The sequence below is a fragment of the Cherax quadricarinatus genome, chromosome 18 (genome assembly GCF_038502225.1).
Source record: "Cherax quadricarinatus isolate ZL_2023a chromosome 18, ASM3850222v1, whole genome shotgun sequence".
Classification (NCBI taxonomy): Eukaryota; Metazoa; Arthropoda; class Malacostraca; order Decapoda; family Parastacidae; genus Cherax; species Cherax quadricarinatus.
In genome coordinates this window covers 38,380,456-38,406,888 of record NC_091309.1, presented here as the reverse complement: position 1 = coordinate 38,406,888, position 26,433 = coordinate 38,380,456, and the positions used below count along the sequence as shown (strand labels likewise).

Sequence of the window (26,433 nt, the reverse complement as noted above, 5' to 3'; positions counted from 1 at the left end):
GTTCTACGTCTTCTCTTGCGTCAGTATTTATTCTCGATCTTAAGAAAGTTTTCAAATTTTCTAGAGAAAAATCGAGAGAAGATACAAGTTTGGAAAGAGAGAGAGAGAGAAAGAGAGAGAAAGAGAGGCGCTCTATCTGGGCTTCAAACACTTGTCTCACGCTTCACCTGGGTTTCAAACATCTGTTACACACTTCACCTGGGCTTCAAACATCTGTCTCACACTTCAACTGGGCTTCAAACATCTGTTGCACACTTCAATTGGGCTTCAAACACCTGCCTCACACTTCACATGGGCTTCAAACACCTGTCTCACGCTTCACCTGGGCTTCAAACACCTGTCTCACACTTCACCTGGGCTTCAAACACCTGCCTCACACTTCACCTGGGCTTCAAACACTTGTCTCACGCTTCACCTGGGCTTCAAACATCTGCTTCACACTTCAACTGGGCTTCAAACATCTGTTTCACTTAACTTAGGCTTCAAACAACTGTTGTACACTTCACCTGGGCTTCAAACAACTGTCTTACACTTCATCTGGGCTTCAAACAAGTGTTCCATAGTACACGTGGGTTTCAGCCAGTGTTTCACAGGTCACTGAGCCTCCAGACGTCTGTGCCACACTTTTTTGAGTTCATATTTGTTCTTGTTATTTCTGTAACCACACTACTAAAGTCTTTGTTTTTAATTGTTTGTATTTCTTTGTTCATAGCTTCACCGGACCTAAAATGTTCATAGCTTCACCGGACCTAAAATGTTCATAGCTTCACCAGACCTAAAATGTTCATAGCTTCACCGGACCTAAAATGTTCATAGCTTCACCAGACCTAAAATGTTCATACCTTCACCGGACCTAAAATGTTCATAGCTTTACCAGACCTAAAATGTTCATAGCTTCACCGGACCTAAAATGTTCATAGCTTCACCGGACCTAAAATGTTCATAGTTTCACCGGACCTAAAATGTTCATAGCTTCACCGGACCTAAAATGTTCATAGCTTTACCAGACCTAAAATGTTCATAGCTTCACCGGACCTAAAATGTTCATAGCTTCACCAGACCAAAAATGTTCATAGCTTTACCGGACCTAAAATATTCATAGCTTCACCGGACCTAAAATGTTCATAGCTTCACCAGACCTAAAATGTTCATAGCTTCACCGGACCTAAAATGTTCATATCTTCACCAGACCTAAAATTTTCATAGCTTCACCGGACCTAAAATGTTCATAGCTTCACCAGACCTAAAATGTTCATAGCTTCACCGGACCTAAAATGTTCATATCTTCACCAGACCTAAAATGTTCATAGCTTCACCGGACCTAAAATGTTCATAGCTTCACCAGACCTAAAATGTTCATAGCTTCACCGGACCTAAAATGTTCATAGCTTCACCGGACCTAAAATGTTCATAGCTTCACCGGACCTAAAATGTTCATAGCTTCACCGGACCTAAAATGTTCATAGCTTCACCGGACCTAAAATGTTCATAGCTTCACCAGACCTAAAATGTTCATAGCTTCACCAGACCTAAAATGTTCATAGCTTCACCAGACCTAAAATGTTCATAGCTTCACCAGACCTAAAATGTTCATAGCTTCACCGGACCTAAAATGTTCATAGCTTCACCAGACCTAAAATGTTCATAGCTTCACCAGACCTAAAATGTTCATAGCTTCACCAGACCTAAAATGTTCATAGCTTCACCGGACCTAAAATGTTCATAGCTTCACCAGACCTAAAATGTTCATAGCTTCACCGGACCTAAAATGTTCATAGCTTCACCGGACCTAAAATGTTCATAGCTTCACCAGACCTAAAATGTTCATAGCTTCACCGGACCTAAAATGTTCATATCTTCACCAGACCTAAAATGTTCATAGCTTCACCGGACCTAAAATGTTCATAGCTTCACCGGACCTAAAATGTTCATAGCTTCACCGGACCTAAAATGTTCATAGCTTCACCAGACCTAAAACGTTCAAAGCTTCACCGGACCTAAAATGTTCATAGCTTCACCGGACCTAAAATGTTCATAGCTTCACCAGACCTAAAATGTTCATAGCGTCACCGGACCTAAAATGTTCATAGCTTCACCGGACCTAAAATGTTCATAGCTTCACCGGACCTAAAATGTTCATAGCTTCACCGGACCTAAAATGTTCATAGCTTCACCGGACCTAAAATTTTCATAGCTTCACCGGACCTAAAATGTTCATAGCTTCACCGGACCTAAAATGTTCATAGCTTCACCGGACCTAAAATGTTCATAGCTTCACCGGACCTAAAATGTTCATAGCTTCACCGGATATAAAATGTTCATAGCTTCACCGGACCTAAAATGTTCATAGCTTCACCAGACCTAAAATGTTCATGGCTTCACCAGACCTAAAATGTTCATAGCTTCACCGGACTTAAAATGTTCATAGCTTCACCAGACCTAAAATGTTCATAGTTTCACCAGACCTAAAATGTTCATAGCTTCACCAGACCTAAAATGTTCATAGCTTCACCAGACCTAAAATGTTCATAGCTTTACCGGACCTAAAATGTCCATAGCTTCACCAGACCTAAAATGTTCATAGCTTCACCAGACCTAAAATGTTCATAGCTTCACCGGACCTAAAATGTTCATAGCTTCACCAGACCTAAAATGTTCATAGCTTCACCAGACCTAAAATGTTCATAGCTTCACCAGACCTAAAATGTTCATAGCTTCACCAGACCTAAAATGTTCATAGCTTCATCAGACCTAAAATGTTCATAGCTTCACCAGACCTAAAACGTTCATAGCTTTACCGGACCTAAAATGTCCATAGCTTCACCAGACCTAAAATGTTCATAGCTTCACCAGACCTAAAATGTTCATAGCTTCACCGGACCTAAAATGTTCATAGCTTCACCAGACCTAAAATGTTCATAGCTTCACCAGACCTAAAATGTTCATAGCTTCACCAGACCTAAAATGTTCATAGCTTCACCAGACCTAAAATGTTCATAGCTTCACCAGACCTAAAATGTTCATAGCTTCACCAGACCTAAAATGCTCATAGCTTCACCAGACCTAAAATGTTCATAGCTTCACCAGACCTAAAATGTTCATAGCTTCACCAGACCTAAAATGTTCATAGCTTCACCGGACCTAAAATGTTCATAGCTTCACCAGACCTAAAATGTTCATAGCTTCACCAGACCTAAAATGTTCATAGCTTCACCGGACCTAAAATGTTCATAGCTTCACCAGACCTAAAATGTTCATAGCTTCACCGGACCTTAAATGCTCATAGCTTCACCGGACCTAAAATGTTCATAGCTTCACTAGACCTAAAATGTTCATAGCTTCACCAGACCTAAAATGTTCATAGCGTCACCGGACCTAAAATGTTCATAGCTTCACCAGACCTAAAATGTTCATAGCTTCACCGGACCTAAAATGCTCATAGCTTCACCGGACCTAAAATGTTCATAGCTTCACCGGACCTAAAATGTTCATAGCTTCACCAGACCTAAAATGTTCATAGCTTCACCGGACCTAAAATGTTCATAGCTTCACCGGACCTAAAATGTTCATAGCTTTACCGGACCTAAAATGTTCATAGCTTCACCGGACCTAAAATGTTCATATCTTTACCAGACCTAAAACGTTCATAGCTTCACCAGACCTAAAATGTTCATAGCTTCACCAGACCTAAAGTGTGCATAGCTTCACCAGACCTAAAATGTTCATAGCTTCACCGGACCTAAAATGTTCATAGCTTCACCGGACCTAAAATGTTCATAGCTTCACCGGACCTAAAATGTTCATAGCTTCACCAGACCTAAAATGTTCATAGCTTCACCAGACCTAAAATGTTCATAGCTTCACCAGACCTAAAATGTTCATAGCTTCACCAGACCTAAAATGTTCATAGCTTCACCAGACCTAAAATGTTCATAGCTTCACCAGACCTAAAATGTTCATAGCTTCACCGGACCTAAAATGCTCATAGCTTCACCGGACCTAAAATGTTCATAGCTTCACCGGACCTAAAATGTTCATAGCTTCACCAGACCTAAAATGTTCATAGCTTCACCGGACCTAAAATGTTCATAGCTTCACCGGACCTAAAATGTTCATAGCTTTACTCGACCTAAAATGTTCATAGCTTCACCGGACCTAAAATGTTCATAGCTTCACCAGACCTAAAACGTTCATAGCTTCACCAGACCTAAAATGTTCATAGCTTCACCAGACCTAAAATGTTCATAGCTTCACCAGACCTAAAATGTTCATAGCTTCACCGGACCTAAAATGTTCATAGCTTCACCGGACCTAAAATGTTCATAGCTTCACCGGACCTAAAATGTTCATAGCTTCACCAGACCTAAAATGTTCATAGTTTCACCAGACCTAAAATGTTCATAGCTTCACCAGACCTAAAATGTTCATAGCTTCACCGGACCTAAAATGTTCATAGCTTCACCAGACCTAAAATGTTCATAGCTTCACCAGACCTAAAATGTTCATAGCTTCACCAGACCTAAAATGTTCATAGCTTCACCGGACCTAAAATGTTCATAGCTTCACCAGACCTAAAATGTTCATAGCTTCACCGGACCTAAAATGTTCATAGCTTCACCGGACCTAAAATGTTCATAGCTTCACCGGACCTAAAATGTTCATAGCTTCACCGGACCTAAAATATTCATAGCTTCACCAGACCTAAAATGTTCATAGCTTCACCAGACCTAAAATGTTCATAGCTTCACCGGACCTAAAATGTTCATAGCTTCACTAGACCTAAAATGATATTATTAATTCTTGAATTTATTTATTTTTTGTAAGTGCTTAAAATAAAGATTTTCTTCATTAATCTAATATTAATTGATTTAATATAATAGATGGATAATGTTTTGAATTGTGTGGGTAATATTTGGTTTTCGGAATTGTATTTTATGTCATGCAAATTCCCCAGTATGATGTGAGTTGCGTATTAGTGCAATATTTTTGTCCTGTTAAGACAATCAACCCAACCGGAAGTAATCAAGAATTCATCTCCCAGTCTAGGTTGGGTTGGGATGCTGTTTTTTTTTTTTTTTTTTTTTTTGTTTTTGCTGTTTTTTTTTTTTTTTTTGTTGGGTTGGGATGCTGTTTTTTTTTTTTTTTTTTTTTTTTTTTTTTTTTGGTTGCAAATGAAAACATTGTTTTCCCTTGAGGCGCAAAATATAACTGCACAACTCAGTATTAGAGAACTGTTTATAATAACTCGAAGCTAAACTTAATGACTAACCTCTAAGCTAAATAATAGTCAGTGGCGGCTTAAACCTTATCGACTACACGAGGGTCATTAAGGCTGCATTTCAGATGCTCACCGGTAATAGGGAAAAGTTTATTCTCTCAAATTTGGATTAAATTCTCGTGGGAGGGTAAGAGGGAAATAATAGTAATAATTAATTTTATGAGTGATGTTGAAGTTAAATGGTAATGAAATTTGACCTTCTTTCTTCTTTTTATCGGTGCATCAGAGGATGGCAGGCTGGTGGTGGAGGGTCGGTGGTGGGAAGTGGTCATCACCACCACACAAGATCTCCACCATCACCACCGCTGGACCAGGTAAGATTCTCTTCTCTACGTTACTAAGTTTCTCTTTAGACTCTGGATACCAACACGGTCTTGAGTACTGAGACACTTGTGCTACACTTGGGTGTTTCTGAGTCCATCTGATCTTCCAGCGTTCTTCGCTGTGTTGGACGGTGGAAGACACTGGTTGCCAGAAACATTACCACAGTACAGAGACCCAAGTGTTGCATTAGTGTCTCAGTCATCAACTTGTTGCTTCTCTCAGCCGTTTATCTTCAGTAACGATCTTGAGATGTTATGAGTGCAAAAAGTAATTACATAATGTAGATTTAATCTAGGATAATAGTTGTAGTAGTAATAATAATAATAATAATAATAATAATAATAATAATAATAATAATTATTTCTACAAGTATATGAAACAACTATTACAGACCATAACTGACATCACTGACATACTATATAGAAAGTCCTTGGTTAGGCAGACCATTTCTGGCAACTTAGGTAAATCTTGTCCTCCAAGATTATCAAAATGGTTCCTAACTTATTCGAGAACGAGGATTATTTTTAATCATTATATTTTTATAATTCCCACATGATAACAGACGTAATTTTTGGTATTATTAATGGAAAAAATCAGCACTGGCTGGAAGAGCAATACGTGCTGTCAGGATGAGGAATAAGACACATGTGCACCTGGGTATCAGTCCCTCATCCTTGTTGAACTAAACACACAAGGCAGTGGAAGATGAGGTAATCAGTCCCTAAATCTGGAAGCCTGTGTGAATGTGAAGCATGAGCAGGAACATGGACTCTTGTGTACTTTGATCAAATGAGGTGCAGCAGTTGAAGGCGCGTCACTCTTGGGCGGGACCCACTAGTAGAAGTAGGTCATACCCAAGACTTAGGCCAGAGGTCAGCAAATAGCTTGTAGGTGATATCCTCTGTACCAAGATTCAGTGATGCTGTTGTGTCAGAGAAATAATGAAGCCTGCTGTCAAGTTTGACGAACTTCTTGCAACGTACATGGATGGTTTACAGTATCGACAAGTTGAAGACTTAAACATTTCAGCAACATCTGGGTATCTTTATTTATAGACGTTTCGCCATCCAGTGGCTTTATGAATACAAATTCAAGGACATAATGGGAAGACTGTAGAATCTTCACCAGCTCCAAGGCTGAAGGACTGATTACTTTGTCTTTTATGTATAGTTCTATGATCTTATTATGTCCTTGAATTTAAGAAAATAAATGACTTTGTGACAGTGGTGACGTGTACTTAGCTCAGTGATCACTTGCGCCAAGCTCTTCAGCGATCTCCAGATTATTTACGAGTGTTTCCTTATTTGACAAGACTAGGTCTAGCAAATTATTACCCCTGGTAGGCTCTGTTATGCACTGCTTCAGAAAATAGTCCTGAACTGTTTCTATAAAGTCATTGGACTCTAGATTACCTGTCAAAGAATTCCAGTCAATTTGACTAAAATTAAAGTCCCCTACTACCACTTTTTTTTTTTTTATTCGCCGGTATTCTCCCGGCCCGGGTCTTTTCCAAGTAGTGGTGACCCGGCCTTGGCTCCCTATCTGGGGAGTGTCTCGAGACCTAAGTCTCCCATGGGAGGAGGTACAAGTACCCCCTCATCTTTGGGACCAAGTGTCCCCAGGCCTAGCCACAGTCCCCGCCCTCACGGGGCTCGTAGGGAGAAGCTAGGCCTCTGGTCTGCCATCTACCCCGCCTCAAAGGGGCTCGTGGGGATGGCAGTCTTATGAGCTGCAGGTGGTAACAAGCTCAGGCTCCATCTTCTCCTACTACCACTATGTTATTGTGTCTAGAAGCCCTAACAATTTCGTCCCAAAGAAGTCTCCCTCTATCGTGATCCAAGCCAGGAGGTCGGTATATTACACTTAGAATTAGTTTTTCTTGATCCTCTACAAACTCTACCCAAACAGATTCTGTTACTGTTCCATCTATTTTTATACCTGGTTTTATGCAACAATTAATATTTTCTCGAACATATAATGCAACTCCTCCCCCCTTCCCACCACATCTGTCCACATGGAACATCTTAAACCCTCGAATATTACACTCAGCAATCATATCCCGACTCTTTAAATCATACCAAGTTTCACTTAATGCAGTGATATCAAAGTTCCCAGCACATGCTACCAAACGTAGTTCATTAATTTTATTTCTTGCACTTCGACTGTTAGCATAAAATATCATCCTATGTTTTTTCTTCTGCACATTTTTCCTATTCATCTTTGTTTTTACACAATTTCTGAAATTATCATTACCCAGAGTTACTCCATGACAGTTACTATTAAGATTCTTAATATCAGAGCATAAGTCAATATATCCATACTCATTATTTATCATTTCTAAACCCATACCTCTAACTAATCCTAGTTTAAAGTCCTAACAACCCCCTCAACTGAGCTAGTAAGAAAACCCACACCTGCCCTGGATAAGTGAACCCCATCCCTGGCATACATGTCATTTCGGCCATAGAAGTTGTCCCAGTTGTCAATGAATGGTACTGCATTATCCTTACAGTGTTTATCCAGCCAACAATTAATACCAATTGCTCTGGACAACCATTCATTATCAACACCTCTTCTTGGCAAAATGCCACATATAACAGGGCACCCCCTCTTCTTCCTAATTATGTCTATAGCTGTCCTGAACTTTCTAACTAAATCCTCACTTCTACGCATGCCTACATCATTACCTCCAGCACTGAGGCAAATAATAGGGTTGATCCCATTACCGTTCATGATGTCAAGCCGGCTAACAATGTCCTCCACCCCAGCGCCAGGAAAGCAAACCCTCTGTCTCCTACTCCTGTCCTTCAAGCAGAACGCCCTATTCATGTATCTAACCTGGCTATCCCCAACAACAACAATATTCTTACCTTCTTTGGTGTCGTTCGTCGTGACGTTCCCAGTAGTCGACTCACATTCGTCGGGAAGCACAGAGAATGCATTAGATGTTTCCACAGCAGTCTCTTTCTTCTTCATCGTTTCTGTCTTCCCATTCCTCTTGATCGTCAACTTTGTTCCATGCTGTCCAGCCACCGACCACGTTCCCTTCTTGACCTGAGGACTCAAAAGAGGAGGACTACTACGAATCCTCTTGTTTTCCTCAGTCAATCGCCGTATCTCCATATTCGCTACTCTCAATTCTTCCTTAAGCTGCTGGTAAAGTTGCTCGACGGAGGGCATCTTGGTTCAGTCCATGGATAGCACACAAGACACTTCTTCACAGAGTTATGTACAGGTCTTCATTGTGACGTTCCCAGTAGACAACCTACATTCGTCAGGTAGCACCGAAAATGGGTTGGAAGCTTCCACAGTAGTCTTCTGGTTCTTAGTTGTTTCTGCCTCTCCAACAGTCTTCTTGATCCTCAGCTTGGTTCCATGTTGCCTGGCCACTGACTAGGTTCCCCTCTTAACCTGAAGACTTAAACAGAAGGATTACTACGAATCCTCTTGTTCTCCTCCGTTAATCGCCGTATCTCCAGCTCCTCTTTTAGCTGCTGGTAGAGTTTCTCAAGAGAGGGCATCTTGGTTCAGATTCACAGAGAGCACATAAACAAGTCTTCACAGAGCCAAGTACAGGTCACCATTGGGGAGCTAAGTACAGGTCACTACTGGGGAGCTAAGTACAGGTCACTACTGGGGAGCTAAGTACAGGTCACTACTGGGGAGCTAAGTACAGGTCACCACTGGGGAGCTAAGTACAGGTCACCACTGAAAAGCTAAGTACTGGTCACCACTTGGGAGCTAAGTACACGTCACCACTGGGGAGCTAAGTACAGGTCACCACTGGGGAGCTAAGTACAGGTCACCACTGGGGAGCTAAGTACACGTCGCCACTGGGGAGCGAAGTACACCTCACCACTGTCGGTATTTTATACCACTGATGATTTCATACTTGTCAGACACAGCAACAATATAAGTAATTTAAGAATGTAACAGTATATGTAATAAGAAAATGGATATCAGATTGGAGGGATGGACAATGGAGAAAGGGGATGTGTTCAGATATATAGGAGTGGACTTGTCAGCGGATGATTCTACGAGAAGAGAGGTGAACCATAGAACTGACGAACTATCCATGGAGGCAAAAAGGAAATGAGCCAGAGTATTGTAGTACCAACACAGTTAACAACATAAGAAAGAAGGAACACTGCAACAGGCCTACTGACCCATGCGGAGCAGGTCCATGTCCCCCCCCCGGATTAGACCAATGACCCCCTCCCCCGGATTAGCCCAATGACCCACTCAGTCTGATCATCTCCACTCAAGGATGGAGCACTGCACCAGACCCAGCAGCACAAGCTAGTCAGGTCCAACTCACACCCACCCACACCCACTCGTGTATTTATCTAACCTATTTTTAAAACTACACAAAGTTTTAGCCTGAATAACTGTACTCGGGAGTTCGTTCCACTCATCCACAACTCTATTACCAAACCAGTGCTTTCCTATATCCTTTCTGAATCTGAATTTTTCCAACTTGAAACCATTACTGCGAGTCCTGTCTTGGCTGGAAATTTTCAGCACGCTATTTACATCCCCTTTATTTATTCCTGTTTTCCATTTATACACCTCGATCATATCCCCCCTAATTCTACGCCTTTCGAGAGAGTGCAGATTCAGGACCCTCGGTCTATCCTCATAGGGAAGATTTCTGATACATGGGATCATCTTTGTCATCCTCCTCTGTACGTTTTCCAGAGCATTTATATCCATTCTGTAATACGGTGACCAGAACTGAGCAGCATAGTCTAAATGAGGCCTAACCAAGGATATATAGAGTTGAAGAACAACCTAAGGACTTCTATTATTTATACTTCTAGATATGAAGCCAAGAATTCTGTTAGCTTTATTGCGAACACTAATGCACTGTTGTCATGGTTTTAAATTACTGCTAACCAGAACTTCTAAATCCTTTTCGCAATCAGTAGTATTAAGATCTACATTATTTAGTTTATATGTGGCATGGTTATTTAACTGTCCAACATTTAGAACTTTGCATTTGTCAATATTAAACTGCATCTGCCACAGTCTATTCAAATCATCCTGGAGTGCTCTAGTGTCCTCATTAGAATGAATTGGACGGCCTATTTTGGTGTCATCAGCAAATTTGCTTATGTCGCTATTTATTCCCACATCTATGTCGTTTATGTAAATTGTGAACAACAACGGGCCCAACACTGACCCCTGAGGAACACCGCTTGTGACGTGCCCCCATTCTGATTTCTCATCATTTATGCAAACTCTCTGCTCTCTATTTGTCAGCCATGCCTCTACCCAGGAAAAAATTTCTCCTATTCCGTGTGCCTTAAGTTTCCTCAACAGCCTCTGGTGTGGAACTCTATCGAAAGCCTTACTGAAGTCCATATACACAATATCATATTCATTACCATGATCTACCTCCTCAAACACCTTAGTGAAAAAAGTAAATTCGTAAGACAGGAACGCCCCTTTGTAAAACCGTGTTGAGATTCATTAATCAATCTGTGCCTGTCAAGATGGCTACGAATTGCTTCGGCAATTAATGATTCCATAAATTTTCCCACTATGGAGCTAAGGCTTATTGGTCTATAGTTCGAAGCCAAGGACCTTGTAAATAGGTATTACTTTTGCCATTTTCCACTTATCAGGCACTATGCCAGTTTGTAGTGATATGTTAAAAAGATTAACCAAAGGTTTGCTAAGTTCCTCTTTACATTCCTTCAACACCCTTGCAAACAGTTCATCAGGACCTGGGGATTTGTTAGGTTTTAGTTTCTCTATTTGTCTGAGGACCATGTCACTAGTTACCGCAATCATACATAGTTTATTATCATCCTGTTCTACATAATCTATTATTTTAGGAATATCGCTAGTATTTTCCTGGGTGAAAACTGCAAGGAAGTAGGTATTTAGAATTTCACACATATCCTTATCACTGTCAGTGATCTGACCAGAGTTACTCTTAAGTGGGCCAGTCTTGTCCCTAATCTTACTTCTGTATACCTGAAAGAACCCTTTTGGGTTAGTCTTTGAATCCCTTGCGACCTTAGCCTCATAATCCCTTTTTGCTTTTCTTATTCCTTTCTTTATTTCTCTCTTTAATTGAATATATTGATTTCTTAACTGCCCATCCTCTCTTTTGATACGCCTATATATGCCTCTCTTTTGACCAATGAGATGTTTTAATCTATTGTTCATCCATTTGGGATCATTTTTGTTAGATCTAATTTCCCTACACGGAACAAAAGTTGTCTGGGCAGCTAGAACTATGCTCTGAAAAACGTCATATTGAATGTTGAATGTTGCAACGAGGAGGCTTGATGCAGCGGATATGTCATGTTTGAGGACATTGTGTGGTGAATGTTATGCAGAGAATTCTGAATTTGAAGATTAAGAGGTGGTGTGGAGATACCAAAAGTATTATTCAGAGGGCTGAGGAGGGGCTGTTGAGGTAGTTTGAAGATTGAGAGAGGATGTAGAATAATTGGATGACTAGGAGGGCGTATAAATCTGGGGTGAAGGAAAGGAAGGGTAGGGGTCGTCCTAGGAATGGTTGGAAGGAGAAGGTAAAGGAAGTTTTGAGAGTTTAGGGACATGGACATCCAACAGGCATGTGTGAGAGTGTTAAATGGGAGTTGGCGGCTTTTACGATTTGACGGTGGAAACGAATGGTATAAAATACCAACACAATGGAAATATAGAACTTAACTTAAGCAGTATAATGTGATCCTTTATAGACAACGTGAAACGTTGGTGACTTGATAAAGCCCACTGCGTGGGCGAAACGTTGTCAATAAAGGATCACATTATACTGCTTAAGTTTTTATATTTCCACGATTTGACGGGTTATGGGAATAGTAGCAAGGTAACATTTATGTATGGATTCAGGGAAACTGGTTAGATGGACTCGAGTTCTGGAGGTTTGAAGTACAGAGTATGTACTCTGAAGGAGGAATGGGAATATTGCTCTTTGAAGAGTCATCAGTTTTCTTTGTCGGGTCACCATACCTCGGTGAGACGGCCGGTGTATTATAAAAAACTGAGCATAATCTTCCCTAAAAAGAATATCACGAGTAGTAACTATGGAAAAAAAATGGAGAATTGGTTCAGGTCAAAAAATAATAATGAGTGATACGAAGAAGGATCAGGAAGAGGAAGTGAAATGAAAGAGTGAAAGGTCTCACAAGCAGATTAAACTACAACATAGAACTCTCTAGCAGGATGGACAAAGAACGTAATGCATCACTTGGAACGTTCTAGCAGGATGGACAAAGAACGTAACACATCACTCAGAAGGTTCAACTTTTTAAAATCAACCCATGATAACTCGATCCCCCCTTACTAGTTCCCCTACCCATCAATCCCTTCTCCTTTACATTAACTTCTCCAGTGATAACCTCCTCTCATTATCAGTTCCCAACCATTTCCCACATATTCCTTCATTTGTACAGGTTAGGTTAGGTAAGGTTCGTCAGGAAACAGGACAAATGTTTCCTGACGCGGGTCTTAGTCAGATGATGACCCGCCTTTGGAGCTTTTGGTCATCTGACCGAGGCCTTCCGCTGGCTTACCGGTCCACCCCTTTAAAAATTATGGTCATTTATAACCAATCTATATTCTCATTTGTACAATTATCCAAGACTACAATCCTTACAGTACCTTCCACTCTATCCATTCTTTCTTATACCCCACATTTACTCTCACACTCCCTCCATCCACTCTCGCACCCATTCCATCCACCCTCACTCTTCCGCCATACTCCCCTCAAACTTCCACCTCACCATCCACCCTCTCGCTCCTCCCATCTACCCTGAAGTTCCCACCATCTACCTATAAACTTCCACCATCCATTCTCACATCCTCCATCCACCCTTACACCTTCCTTCCATTGTCACGAACTATTCCCTCGGCTCCGCTGCCATCACCCGGTGGTCAGAACCAGTGAGGATATCAGTCAGCATATAGCTGACATTTACTCACAAAGAGCCAAAATACATCTCAGCTGCTTCTACTGCCTCTTCTGTATTCGATTGAAGAAGACTACTGTGTTGGCGTAACGTTTCGGAATAAAGATACCTCATCGTTGTACATGTGTCTTTCCTGTCAACCAAAATACAACTGTGCTACATCTACTCGCCACTTCCCTCAGTGTTCGTACAGCACCAGCATGCATTTCAGTACATTCTTCCGCCTGTCACATACCAGTATCCTACAAAAAATTGGCGAGCTGGATGAACACATCAAATCTCAATCCAAAATCTTATCCTGTACTCCCATTACAATTAACACCTGGACAATTCTAGAGGAATTGGTCCTAAATCTGCACATAAAAATCGCTCCCCATAAAAGCTAAAGACTCGGCAGTCGATGTAATGTGTCCCCAGAGTAAACTTGGATGACATGAATACACTAAGAGTACATTAAGTGTAAGAGGCCGAAGACACCCATCATACATAAGGAGTATAACCAACACACCCCTGGTTGTCTTAAAGAGGGAACTTGACAAGTTCCAAAAGTCAGCTACTGGTTAGCAGGGCTGTGGTGATGACGTTGAACTTGGTGCGGGTGACATCAAAAGCCAGTTTGATCAGGTCGTCCACCAGGGGGCCTAGTCCAAGACCGGGCCTTGAGTCTGTTGACCCTTGGAACACTCTGCAAGTAGACGCAAGGTAGCTACTTCTGTCTCGCACTGGTGAAAAGCAGTCCGAGGCAGAAGTAGCTACACTAAGAGAAAATATACAAAGTGTCCGGGGTCCAAAACTCCTGGCTCTCTTCAAGACCCCTGGCTCTCTTCAAGACCCCTGGCTCTCTTCAAGACCCCTGGCTGTCTTCAAGACCCCTGGCTGTCTTCAAGACCCCTGGCTGTCTTCAAGATGGAACTGGAGAGATACCTAAAGTCAATTCCCGATCAGCCAGGCTGTAGTTCATACGTTGGATTGGGTACGGTCAGCAGTAACAACCTGGTTGATCAGGCTCAGATCCATCGAGAGGCCTGGGCAAGGACTGGGTCGCGGGGGCATTAACCCCCAAGAACGATCTCCAGGTAGACTCCAGGTCTACCAACCTCAACATCCAACATACAACTTTCACACTAGGAGCATAATACCACAAATTTTATTATTCCCTCTACGTGTTTACAATTACTCTCTCTCTCTCTCTCTCTCTCTCTCTCTCTCTCTCTCTCTCTGTATACTATATATATATATATATATATATATATATATATATATATATATATATATATATATATATATATGTCGTGCCGAATAGGCAGAAGTTGCCATCTTGGCTTAAATAGCAAGGCTCATCTTGCCATATAGGACAAGCGAAAATTTGTGTATGCAATAATTTCGCCAAAATCATTCTGAACCTAACGAAAAAAATATATTTCACTGTGTTTGTTTAATATCAAATTACTGTAAACAAATCTAAAATATATTTAGTTGGGTTAGGCTAAAATAAATTGCTCTTGTTATAATAAGGTTAGGTAAGTTTTCTAAGATTCTTTTAGTGCACAATTAAAAATTTTTACATTAACATTAATGAAAAAAATATATCTTTAAACTTATAAGAGAAAATTTCAGAAAGGACTTAATTTTAAATGAGTTCTTGCTAATTGTTCAGCACGATATATATATATATATATATATATATATATATATATATATATATATATATATATATATATATATATATATATATATATATATATATATATGCATATATATATATGCATTTGGGTACTTTAATGCATAACGTTACACATTATCAAACCTCGAAATCGTTAACTTAACCAAACTTCAAAATTCAAGGTTAATGTTAATTAATGTGCATAATATACAAATACAACATACACAAAAGTTTTGCATAATATCCCCACTCCCATGATGACAAAACATACACTCCAGTCCAGTATGAAATGAAGCTCTCCATCCTGTCAAAATTGACATAAATCAACATTGGCAGCCTACTCACTGTCAGAACTTTCAGTCACACTATTTTATATCTACTCATTCTACTGTCTATAGTTATTTCTCAAGCTAGTGAGCAACCAGAAATTTATTGTTAATCAGTGTAGGCAGTGTAGTGTAAACGGTGCATATGACTGTAGAGAAATAAACCCTACCAGTCACTTGACTTTCCCCTCAATGTTTTGCAAACATACAGTCTTCTAAATTATTTTACAAGCAGTCTTATAAATTGTTTTACAAGCCTACAGTCTTATCAATTGTTTTCACCCACCATATATGCAAAGTAGGCAGATCTTCAAGTTTCTAACAAATCGAACACAAAGAGTTAAATCGGAAGCTGCCATAGTGAAGAGCTCTGTTCCACAAGACACAGTACTCGCACCTATCCTATTCCTCATCCTCATATCAGACGTAGACAGAGATGTAAATCATAGCACCGTATCATCCTTTGCAGATGATTCTAGGATCTGCACGAGTGTTATCTATTGAGGGCATGGCAAAGCTTCAAGAAGATATAAATCAAGTTTTCCAATGGGTAACGGAGAACAATATGATGTTCAATGAAGACAAAATCCAACTACTCTGTTATGGAAAACTGGAGGAAATAATAACTAGGACTGAGTATACTACAAACTCCAATCACACAATAGAGAGGAAAAGTAATGTGAAGGACCTGGGTGTGGTAATGTCCGAAGGCCACACCTTCAAGGATCACAACAGTGCCACTATCACATCTGTGAGGAAACTGATAGGATGGATAATAAGAACATTCAAGACAAGAGATGCCAAGCCAGTTATGATCCTTTTTAAATCACTTGTTCTCTCTAGGCTGGAATACTGCTGTACATTAACATCTCCACTCAAGGCAGGTGAAATTGCAGATCTAGAGAATGTACAGAGAACCTTTACAGCACATATAAGCTCCATTAAACACCTTAACTACTAGGAATGCCTGGAAGCACTTGACTTGTACTCGCTGGAGTGCAGGCGAGAGAGCTATATCATAATCTACATCTGGAAGATTCTGAAGGGACTGGTCCCTAATATGCACATAGAAATCACTCCCTACGAAAACAAAAGACTTAGCAGGCGATGCATCATACACCCAGTGAAAAATAGGGGTGCCACTGGTACACTAAGAGAAAACGCAATAACTGTCCGGGGCCCAAGACTGTTCAACAGCCTCCCACTAGCCATAAGTAGAATTACCAATAGACCCCTGGTTGTCTTCAAAAGGGAGCTGGACAGATTCCTAAAGTCGGGGCCGGATCAGCAGGGCTGTGGTTCGTACGTTGGACTACGTGCAGCCAGCAGTAATAGCCTGGCTGATCAGGCCCTGATCCACCAAGAGGCCTGGTCATGGACCGGGCCGCGGGGGTGTTGATTCCCGGAATACCCTCCAGGTAGACTCCAGGCAGGTAGACCAAGTGTACTCATACCTCCTCAGTACACCCTCCAACCCCCTCCATTCACTTGGGTCCCCTCTACATCCACCACTCACACCCTCTCTGTTCACTCTCACACCCCTTCCATTATTCACCCAAACACCCTTCCTTTTCCCCCCTCCAACCTTCCTTTTACGTTTTCCGTTCATTTTCACACCCCCTTCATCCACTCTCATGCCTATTCCATCCACCCTCTCACCTCTCCATCAACCCTCATGCTCCTCCATCAACCCTTTCACTCCTCCATTTCCCTCTCACTCCTCAACATCCTCCCTCTCATCCCTCCATCAATCCTCTTACTCCTCCATCCCCCTCTCACCCCTCCATCCCCGTCTCATCCTTCCATCAACCCTCTCACCCCTCCATCAACCCTCTCACCCCTCCATCAACCCTCTCACCCCTCCATGACCACTCTCACCCCTCCATCAATCCTCTCACTCCTCCATCCCCCTCTCACCCCTCCCTCAACCCTCTCACCCCTCCATCCCTCCCCTCCAACAACCTCCATCATCAATAACTCTGAGTAAATGTCCTCACCGCTACCACTTCATCTCACCATTCATCTTAGCCAGCCTCGCCTTACACTCTCTAGCAGAGATTTAACTCTCCCTTCCCCCTGCCACCCTGGATCTGCAGCCGCCACCACAGCCTCTAACCACCAGCACACCCCACAACCACCACTGCCAAAGCCGCCACCATTACCAAACCCCAACCTTCAGCACACCCCGAACTTCAACCACCACAACCCAACCTCCACCACCACAACCCAACCTCCACCACCACAACCCAACCTCCACCACCACAACCCAACCCCCACCACTACATACCCAACCACTACCAAAACAAGACAGGGCAAGCCTCTAAACTGATATAAACCAAGTCTTCCAGTGAGCCACTGACAACAATTATGATGTTCAGAGAAGACAAATTTCAGTCACTACGTCACGAAAGAGCAGAAGTAAAAAAACAAATCAAAGTAAAAGACAAACTCAAACTGTTCAATAGAACGTAGTCAAATGTGAGAAACCTGGGAGTGATAATGTTAGACGATCTCACATTTAAAGAGCACACCAATGTTATAGCGCAAAATGACAGGCTTGACAGCTAGATCCTTCAGACCAAGAGATACCAAGTTGATGATAATGTTCTTCAGGTCACTTATTCTTTCCAGTCTACACTATTTATGTGTACTAACGGTCCCCCTCACCTCCCCATCACCTCCACCTCACCCTCAGCTTCTACCTCAGCCTCAGCTTCTACCTCAGCCTCAGCTTCTACCTCAGCCTCAGCTTCTACCTCAGCCTCAGCTTCTACCTCAGCCTCAGCTTCTACCTCAGCCTCAGCTTCTACCTCACCCTCAGCTTCTACCTCAGCCTCAGCTTCTACCTCAGCCTCAGCTTCTACCTCAGCCTCAGCTTCCACCTCAGCCTCAGCTTCTACCTCAGCCTCAGCTTCTACCTCAGCCTCAGCTTCCACCTCAGCCTCAGCTTCTACCTCAGCCTCAGCTTCTACCTCAGCCTCAGCTTCTACAGCCTCAGCTTCTACCTCAGCCTCAGCTTCTACCTCAGCCTCAGCTTCTACCACAGCCTCAGCTTCTACCTCAGCCTCAGCTTCTACCACAGCTCAGCTTCTACAGCCTCAGCTCTGACTCACCCTCAGCTTCTACCTCACCCTCAGCTTCTACAGTCTCAGCTTCTAGCCTCAGCTTCTACCTCAGCCTCAGCTTCTACCTCATCCTCAGCTTCTACAGCTTCTACCTCACCCTCAGCTTCCTCAGCTTCCACCTCACCCTCAGCTTCTACAGCCCAGCTTCTGACTCACCCTCAGCTTCCACCTCAGCCTCAGCTTCTCAGCTTCTACCTCAGCCCAGCTCTACCTCACCCTCAGCTTCCACCTCACCCTCAGCTTCCACCTCAGCCTCAGCTTCCACCTCAGCCTCAGCTTCCACCTCAGCCTCAGCTTCCACCTCAGCCTCAGCTTCCACCTCACCCTCAGCTTCCACCTCAGCCTCAGCTTCCACCTCACCCTCAGCTTCTACCTCAGCCTCAGCTTCTACCTCACCCTCAGCTTCTACCTCAGCCTCAGCTTCTACCTCAGCCTCAGCTTCTACCTCACCCTCAGCTTCCACCTCACCCTCAGCTTCCACCTCAGCCTCAGCTTCCACCTCAGCCTCAGCTTCTACCTCAGCCTCAGCTTCCACCTCAGCCTCAGCTTCTACCTCAGCCTCAGCTTCCACCTCAGCCTCAGCTTCTACCTCAGCCTCAGCTTCTACCTCAGCCTCAGCTTCCACCTCAGCCTCAGCTTCCACCTCACCCTCAGCTTCCACCTCAGCCTCAGCTTCTACCTCACCCTCAGCTTCCACCTCACCCTCAGCTTCCACCTCAGCCTCAGCTTCCACCTCAGCCTCAGCTTCCACCTCACCCTCAGCTTCTACCTCACCCTCAGCTTCCACCTCACTCTCAGCTTCCACCTCACCCTCAGCTTCCACCTCAGCCTCAGCTTCCACCTCACCCTCAGCTTCCACCTCACCCTCAGCTTCCACCTTAGCCTCAGCTTCTACCTCACTTTCAGCTTCCTCCTCACCCTCAGCTTCCACCTCAGCCTCAGCTTCCACCTCACCCTCAGCTTCCACCTCACCCTCAGCTTCCACCTTAGCCTCAGCTTCCACCTCACTCTCAGCTTCCACCTCAGCCTCAGCTTCCACCTCACCCTCAGCTTCCACCTCACCCTCAGCTTCTACCTCACCCTCAGCTTCCACCTCAGCCTCAGCTTCTACCTCATCCTCAGCTTCCACTTTAGCCTCAGCTTCTACCTCACTTTCAGCTTCCTCCTCACCCTCAGCTTCTACCTCACCCTCAGCTTCTACCTCACCCTCAGCTTCTACCTCAGCCTCAGCTTCTACCTCAGCCTCAGCTTTCACCTCACCCTCAGCTTCCACCTCACTCTCAGCTTCTATCTCACTCTCAGCTTCTACCTCAGCCTCAGCTTCCACCTCAGCCTCAGCTTCTACCTCACCCTCAGCTTCCACCTCACCCTCAGCTTCTACCTCACCCTCAGCTTCCACCTCAGCCTCACCCTAAATCATAAACGTGGACAAAAATCCAAATTTCAACTCAGCCTTTCTCTTCAACCCAAAGCCGAATCTAATTCTCACGAATCACCTCACCCACATCATCCATCACACCTCCTGACACTCCCACACCGCCATCGCCGCCACCACCACCATCGCCCCTGCCACTATCACCACTACCACCATGGCCCCTGGCACCATCATCACCACCACCACCATCACCACCACCACCACCACCACCACCACCACCACCACCACCACCACCACCACCATCACCACCACCACCACCACCATCACCACCACCACCACCACCACCACCACCACCACCACCACCACCACCATCACTCTTTTCCCCTCTACAGAATCTCTACCCTCTTATATTCTCCAAGATATTCCCTCCCTACATAAACTACTCACGCCTACAAAATCAAATCCTCCTACAAAATTTCCGCACTTTAAAGAAATTCTTCACCCTCTACACGATCTCCTCTGTCCCAGCAGAATTTCTTTCTCTACAAGATGTCCCTCGTACCTACGAGGTCTTCTACCCTTCTATACCATCATTAACTTCTCCTATATTAAATAAGAGCAGACACACACGTCATGGTAATGTGTACAAACATAAACGGGATCACAAACAAGATTAATGACTAGAATAATCAGCTATTATTGTATTTCATGTTTACGTGAAGTTCTTCACTTTTCTCTGGGTTACTCAGGGCAGAAATTGACGTAGGCTCGTTCCTCCGTCTGCCAGCAGACTTACAGAAACTCTACTCTCGATGCCTGATTTGTGTTGGTTACAGTGAATGAAAGGATAAAATCCATATCTCATTGCAGATATTGAAGCCAATAATATGAGAACATTGATGCGTTTTCCCAAGGGCTGTTACATGTGAGAGAGAGAGAGAGAGAGAGAGAGAGAGAGAGAGAGAGAGAGAGTAGAGGAGGAGGAGAAGCAGTACTACAGATTAGTGATGTTTCGAGACCTGGAGTATTTACAGTCCCAGACAACAATGATGCCTTTGATTATTTAACATGAACAATGACGACCGAACATCTCAGGGTTTCAGTGGATATCATAAACAATTCACCACTGAACAACATGACTCAGAATGAAATACGATAAAAATGTTGCAGCAATAATTAATAGATATTCTATTAGTGAGGTATAATCCTAGTATTTAATATTTAAAACATGCTTAGCTTGCCTCTTCTTCCTATTCCTCTGAAGACGTGTGTGTAAGCACATGTGTCGTCATACATTTACTATTATTCTGATCATAACTCGAGGGTTAAAAAGAGTATCTACAGTCCTGAGTATTTAGAAGATGAAAGCAATAAGATATTCAACATAACTACAAAACTGTGATCTCCCAGCGATTTTTGTTGAGAAGGCACTGTTGTCAGCTAGGAAGGCACTGTTGTCAGCTAGGAAGGCACTGTTGTCAGCTAGGAAGGTACTGTTGTCAGCTAGGAAGGCACTGTTGTCAGCTAGGAAGGCACTGTTGTCAGCTAGGAAGGCACTGTTGTCAGCTAGGAAGGCACTGTTGTCAGCTAGGAAGGCACTGTTGTCAGCTAGGAAGGTACTGTTGTCAGCTAGGAAGGTACTGTTGTCAGCTAGGAAGGTACTGTTGTCAGCTAGGAAGGTACTGTTGTCAGCTAGGAAGGTTTTCTACAGAACTGAACCTAAAGAAATGTTTGCCATGAAAAATGGTTTTGCCCTACAGTGAGAATTTCATCAGCATGAGAGAGGCAATAAAAAGTTCAGTATAAACATTACCTTCGAAGACACTGGGATAGTGAAACATAGGTTGATTAAGAACACACCGTCGTGTAGTGTCGGTAGTGTTTACAAGATCCCATTCACTCTGTTCTCTCTTTCATATATTGGTCAGGCAGGTAAATCTCTGGAAACCAGGTTAGCACAACATTAGTACTCAATTACTACTGGCCAGGAGTCGAATGCTGTCTTCAACCACCTGGGTGGGCTGCATCTCAGATAATTGTACTCAACAGTTCTGTCATGGAAAGAAACATGATTGAATCTTCTCTCTTGAAACATGAGAAGAATGCCTTATATAATTCAAGTTATGGGTTGTGGAAGCTCAGTAACTTAATAACTTGCACACAAACTTAAGCAACAGTGGTATGCAAAATTGCAGGATTGCTCATTATGCCATGTGGCCTAATGACGATTTAATGATGTTAGACCACTGTTCTCTACACCTATCCTCACGTTTCGCCTTTCATGAACGTGCCCTGCCCATATAATATATAGCCATTAGGAGTAAGCTCATTTAGCTACAGCGGCATAAAGGCCTCATAAAATTATAGGTACACAGGGTTAAGTGGCTATATATATAATAAATAAGATCACAGTAAAGAGGTGATATCAGAATATGCAAAACAACCACTGTGAAAGAATAGTGAAATTCCAAGCACTTTCGTGACGAATGCGCTTGGGATTTCACTATTCTTTCACAGTGGTTGTTTTGCATATATATATATATATATATATATATATATATATATATATATATATATATGTATATATGTATATATATGTATATATGAAAGAATAGAGAAATTCCAAGCGCTTTCGTGACTACTCACATTATCAAGGAACTATGAAAGTGAAGCATCCAAAGAAGCTATATAAGGGGTCCGGCCAGCACCTCACTATCAGATCCCACAACGGTTAAACACGTGACGCGCGGCGAGCCAACTTGGATAGGTCCTTTGCAAAACTCACCCCCAAACTATTCTACCCAAGAAAATTTAAAAATTATTTGTCCAGTGTATTATTAAATTCTTCCCAAATTCTATTAATTATAAATGGATCTAATTTATATAAACCAAAGGAAATATTCATATTATTGTCAAAACTGCTTTTTATGAAACAAGATTCAATTATACTCCTGTCGACCATGGACTTGCTAGATACTACTTTCTCAACTTTTTGAAAATCAATTGGATGGTTAAAATCTCTCACATGAATAAATAGAGCATTGGAATCTTGTCCAGTTCTAATGCTATATTTATGTTGTTTTAATCTTAGTTCGAGATTTTTACCAGTTTGACCGTAATAAACTTTATCGCAAATTTTACAAGGAATCTTAGACACATCCATCAGCATTTTGGGGGGAATTCTTTATCAAAAGTTTTTTTACTGTAGTTTGGGGGTGAGTTTTGCAAAGGACCTATCCAAGTTGGCTCGCCGCGCGTCACGTGTTTAACCGTTGTGGGATCTGATAGTGAGGTGCTGGTCGGACCCCTTATATAGCTTCCTTGGATGCTTCACTTTCATAGTTCCTTGATAATGTGAGTAGTCACGAAAGCGCTTGGAATTTCTCTATTCTTTCATAGTGGTTGTTTTGCATGTATATATATATATATGTATATATATATATATATATATATATATATATATATATATATATATATATATATATATATATATATACATTGAGTGTGTGTGTCGTGCCGAATATGTAAAGCTGGCCAATTAGCAAGAACTCATTAATTAAAATTAAATCCTTTCTGAAATTTTCTCTTCTACGTTTGAAGATATATATTTTTTTAATTTATGTGAATGTAAAAATTAATAATTTTATACTAAAAGAATCTTAGAAAACTTACCTAACCTTATTATAACAAGCGCTATTTAATTTAGCCTAATCCAACTAAATATATTTTAGATAACTTTACAACAATTTAATAATAAACAAACCCAATGAAATATATTTTTTTCGTTAGGTTCAGAATGATTTTTTTGTGAAATTATTGCATACACAAATTTTCGCATGCCTCATTCGGCAAGAACAGCATTGCTCTTTAAGCCAAAATCGCAAGTTTTACCTATTCGGAAAGACAGACAGACAGACACACACACACACACACACACACACACACACGCACACACACGCGCACACACGCACACACTGGGGAGCACAAGGTGGTCATTGCAGTGATGTATAATCCCCCACAGAACTGTAGGAGGCCAAGAGAGGAATATGAAGAGAGCAACAGAGCAATGGTGGACACACTTGCTGAGGTGGCAAGAAGAGCTCACTCCAGCAGAGGAAAGTTGCTGGTTATGGGGGATTTCAACCACAGGGAGATTGACTGGGAAAACCTGGAGTCACATGAGGGTCCCGAAACATGGAGAGCCAAGATGTTGGATGTGGTGCTGGAAAACCTCATGCACCAACATGTTAAGGACACTACCAGAGTGAGAGGGGAGGATGAACCAGCAAGATTGGACCTTGTGCTCACCCTGGGCAGTTCAGACATTGAGGACATCACATATGAGAGTCCCCTAGGAGCTAGTGACCACGTGGTTCTGTGCTTTGAATACATAGAGTTGCAAGTGGAGAGAGTAACAGGAGTTGAATGGGAAAAGCCTGACTATGAAAGAGGGGACTACATAGGGTTGAGAAACTTCCTGCAGGAGGTTCCGTGGGACAGAGAACTGGCAGGAAAGCCAGTAAATGAAATGATGGAATATATAACAACAAAATGCAAGGAGGCAGTGGAAAGATTTATTCCCAAGGGCAACAGAAACAATGGGAAGACCAGAACGAGCCCCTGGTTTACCCGACGGTGTAAGGAGGCAAAAACAAAGTGCAATAGAAAATGGAAAAAGTACAGAAGGCAGAGAACACATGAAAATAGGGAGATTAGTCGCAGACCAGGAACGAGTATGCACAGGTAAGGAGGGAGGCCCAGCGACAGTATGAAAATTAACATAGCATCGAAAATCAAGACTGACCCGAGACTGTTGTATAGCCACATCAGGAGGAAGACAACAGTCAAAGACCAGGTGATCAGACTGAGGACAGAAGGTGGAGAACTCGCAAGAAATGATCAGGAGGTATGTGAGGAGCTAAACAGGAGATTCAAGGAAGTTTTACAGTAGAGAGAGGAAGGGCTCTGAGAAGACAGCACAGAAGGGAACATAAAGAGGAAATATACCAACAAGTGTTGGATGACATAAGAACAACCGAGGAGGAGGTGCAGAAGCTGCTAAGTGACCTTGATACCTCAAAGGCGATGGGACCGGACATCTCCCCATGGGTCCTTAGAGAAGGAGCAGAGATGCTGTGCATGCCATTAACCACAATCTTCAACACATCCCTTGAAACTGGTCAACTACCTGAGAAATGGAAGACAGCAAATGTAGTCCCCATATTTAAGAAAGGAAACAGAAATGAGGCACTAAACTACAGACCTGTGTCTCTGACATGTATTGTGTGCAAAGTCATGGAGAAGATTATCAGGAGGAGAGTGGTGGAACACCTGGAACGGAACAAGATTATAAATGAAAACCAGCATGGGTTCATGGAAGGCAAATCCTGTGTTACAAACCTTCTGGAGTTTTATGACAAGGTAACAGAAGTAAGACACGAGAGAGAGGGGTGGGTTGATTGCGTTTTCCTAGACTGCAGGAAGGCCTTTGACACAGTTCCCCACAAGAGATTAGTGCAGAAGCTGGAGGATCAGGCGCATATAACAGGGAGGGCGCTGCAATGGATCAGGGAATACCTGACAGGGAGGCAACAACGAGTCATGGTACGTGAAGAGGTATCACAGTGGGCGCCTGTGACGAGCGGGGTCCCACAGGGGTCAGTTCTAGAACCAGTGCTATTTTTGATATATGCGAACGACATGATGGAAGGAATAGACTGAAGTGTCCCTATTCGCAGATGATGTGAAGCTGATGAGAAGAATTAAATCGGATGAGGATGAGGCAGGACTGCAAAGAGACCTGGACAGGCTGGACATGTGGTCCAGAAACTGGCTTCTCGAATTCAACCCTGCCAAATGCAAAGTCATGAAGATTGGGGAGGGGCAAAGAAGACCGCAGACAGAGTATAGGCTAGGTGGACAAAGACTACAGACCTCACTCAGGGAGAAAGACCTTGGGGTGACCATAACACCGAGCACGTCACCGGAGGCACACATCAAGCAAATAACTGCTGCAGCATACGGGCGCCTGGCAAACCTGAGAATAGCGTTCCTTAATAAGGAATCGTTCAAGACACTGTACACTGTGAATGTTAGACCCATACTGGAGTATGCAGCACCAGTCTGGCACCCACACCTGGTCAAGCACGTCAAGAAGTTAGAGAAAGTACAAAGGTTTGCAACAAGGCTAGTCCCAGAACTCAGGGGAATGTCGTACGAGGAAAGATTGAGGGAAATCGGACTGACGACACTGGAGGACAGAAGGGTCAGGGGAGACATGATAACGACATACAAGATACTGCGGGGAATAGACAAGGTGGACAGAGATAGGATGTTCCAGAGAGGGGACACAGAAACAAGGGGTCACAATTGGAAGCTGAAGACTCAGACGAGTCA

The 26,433-nt window shown here is 42.7% G+C and overlaps 1 protein-coding gene across 10 annotated transcripts in view; it reads left to right on the top strand.

The window, feature by feature from the left end:
- LOC128689495 (uncharacterized) overlaps positions 1–26,433 on the top strand; it is a 755,803-nt gene that overhangs the window by 642,973 nt on the left and 86,397 nt on the right. For all 10 annotated transcript variants that reach the window (XM_070086433.1, XM_070086428.1, XM_070086426.1 and 7 more), the window contains one exon: positions 5,505–5,592. In XM_070086433.1, the coding sequence (XP_069942534.1) occupies positions 5,505–5,592 (88 nt within the window). The remainder of the gene's footprint in view (positions 1–5,504; positions 5,593–26,433) is intronic.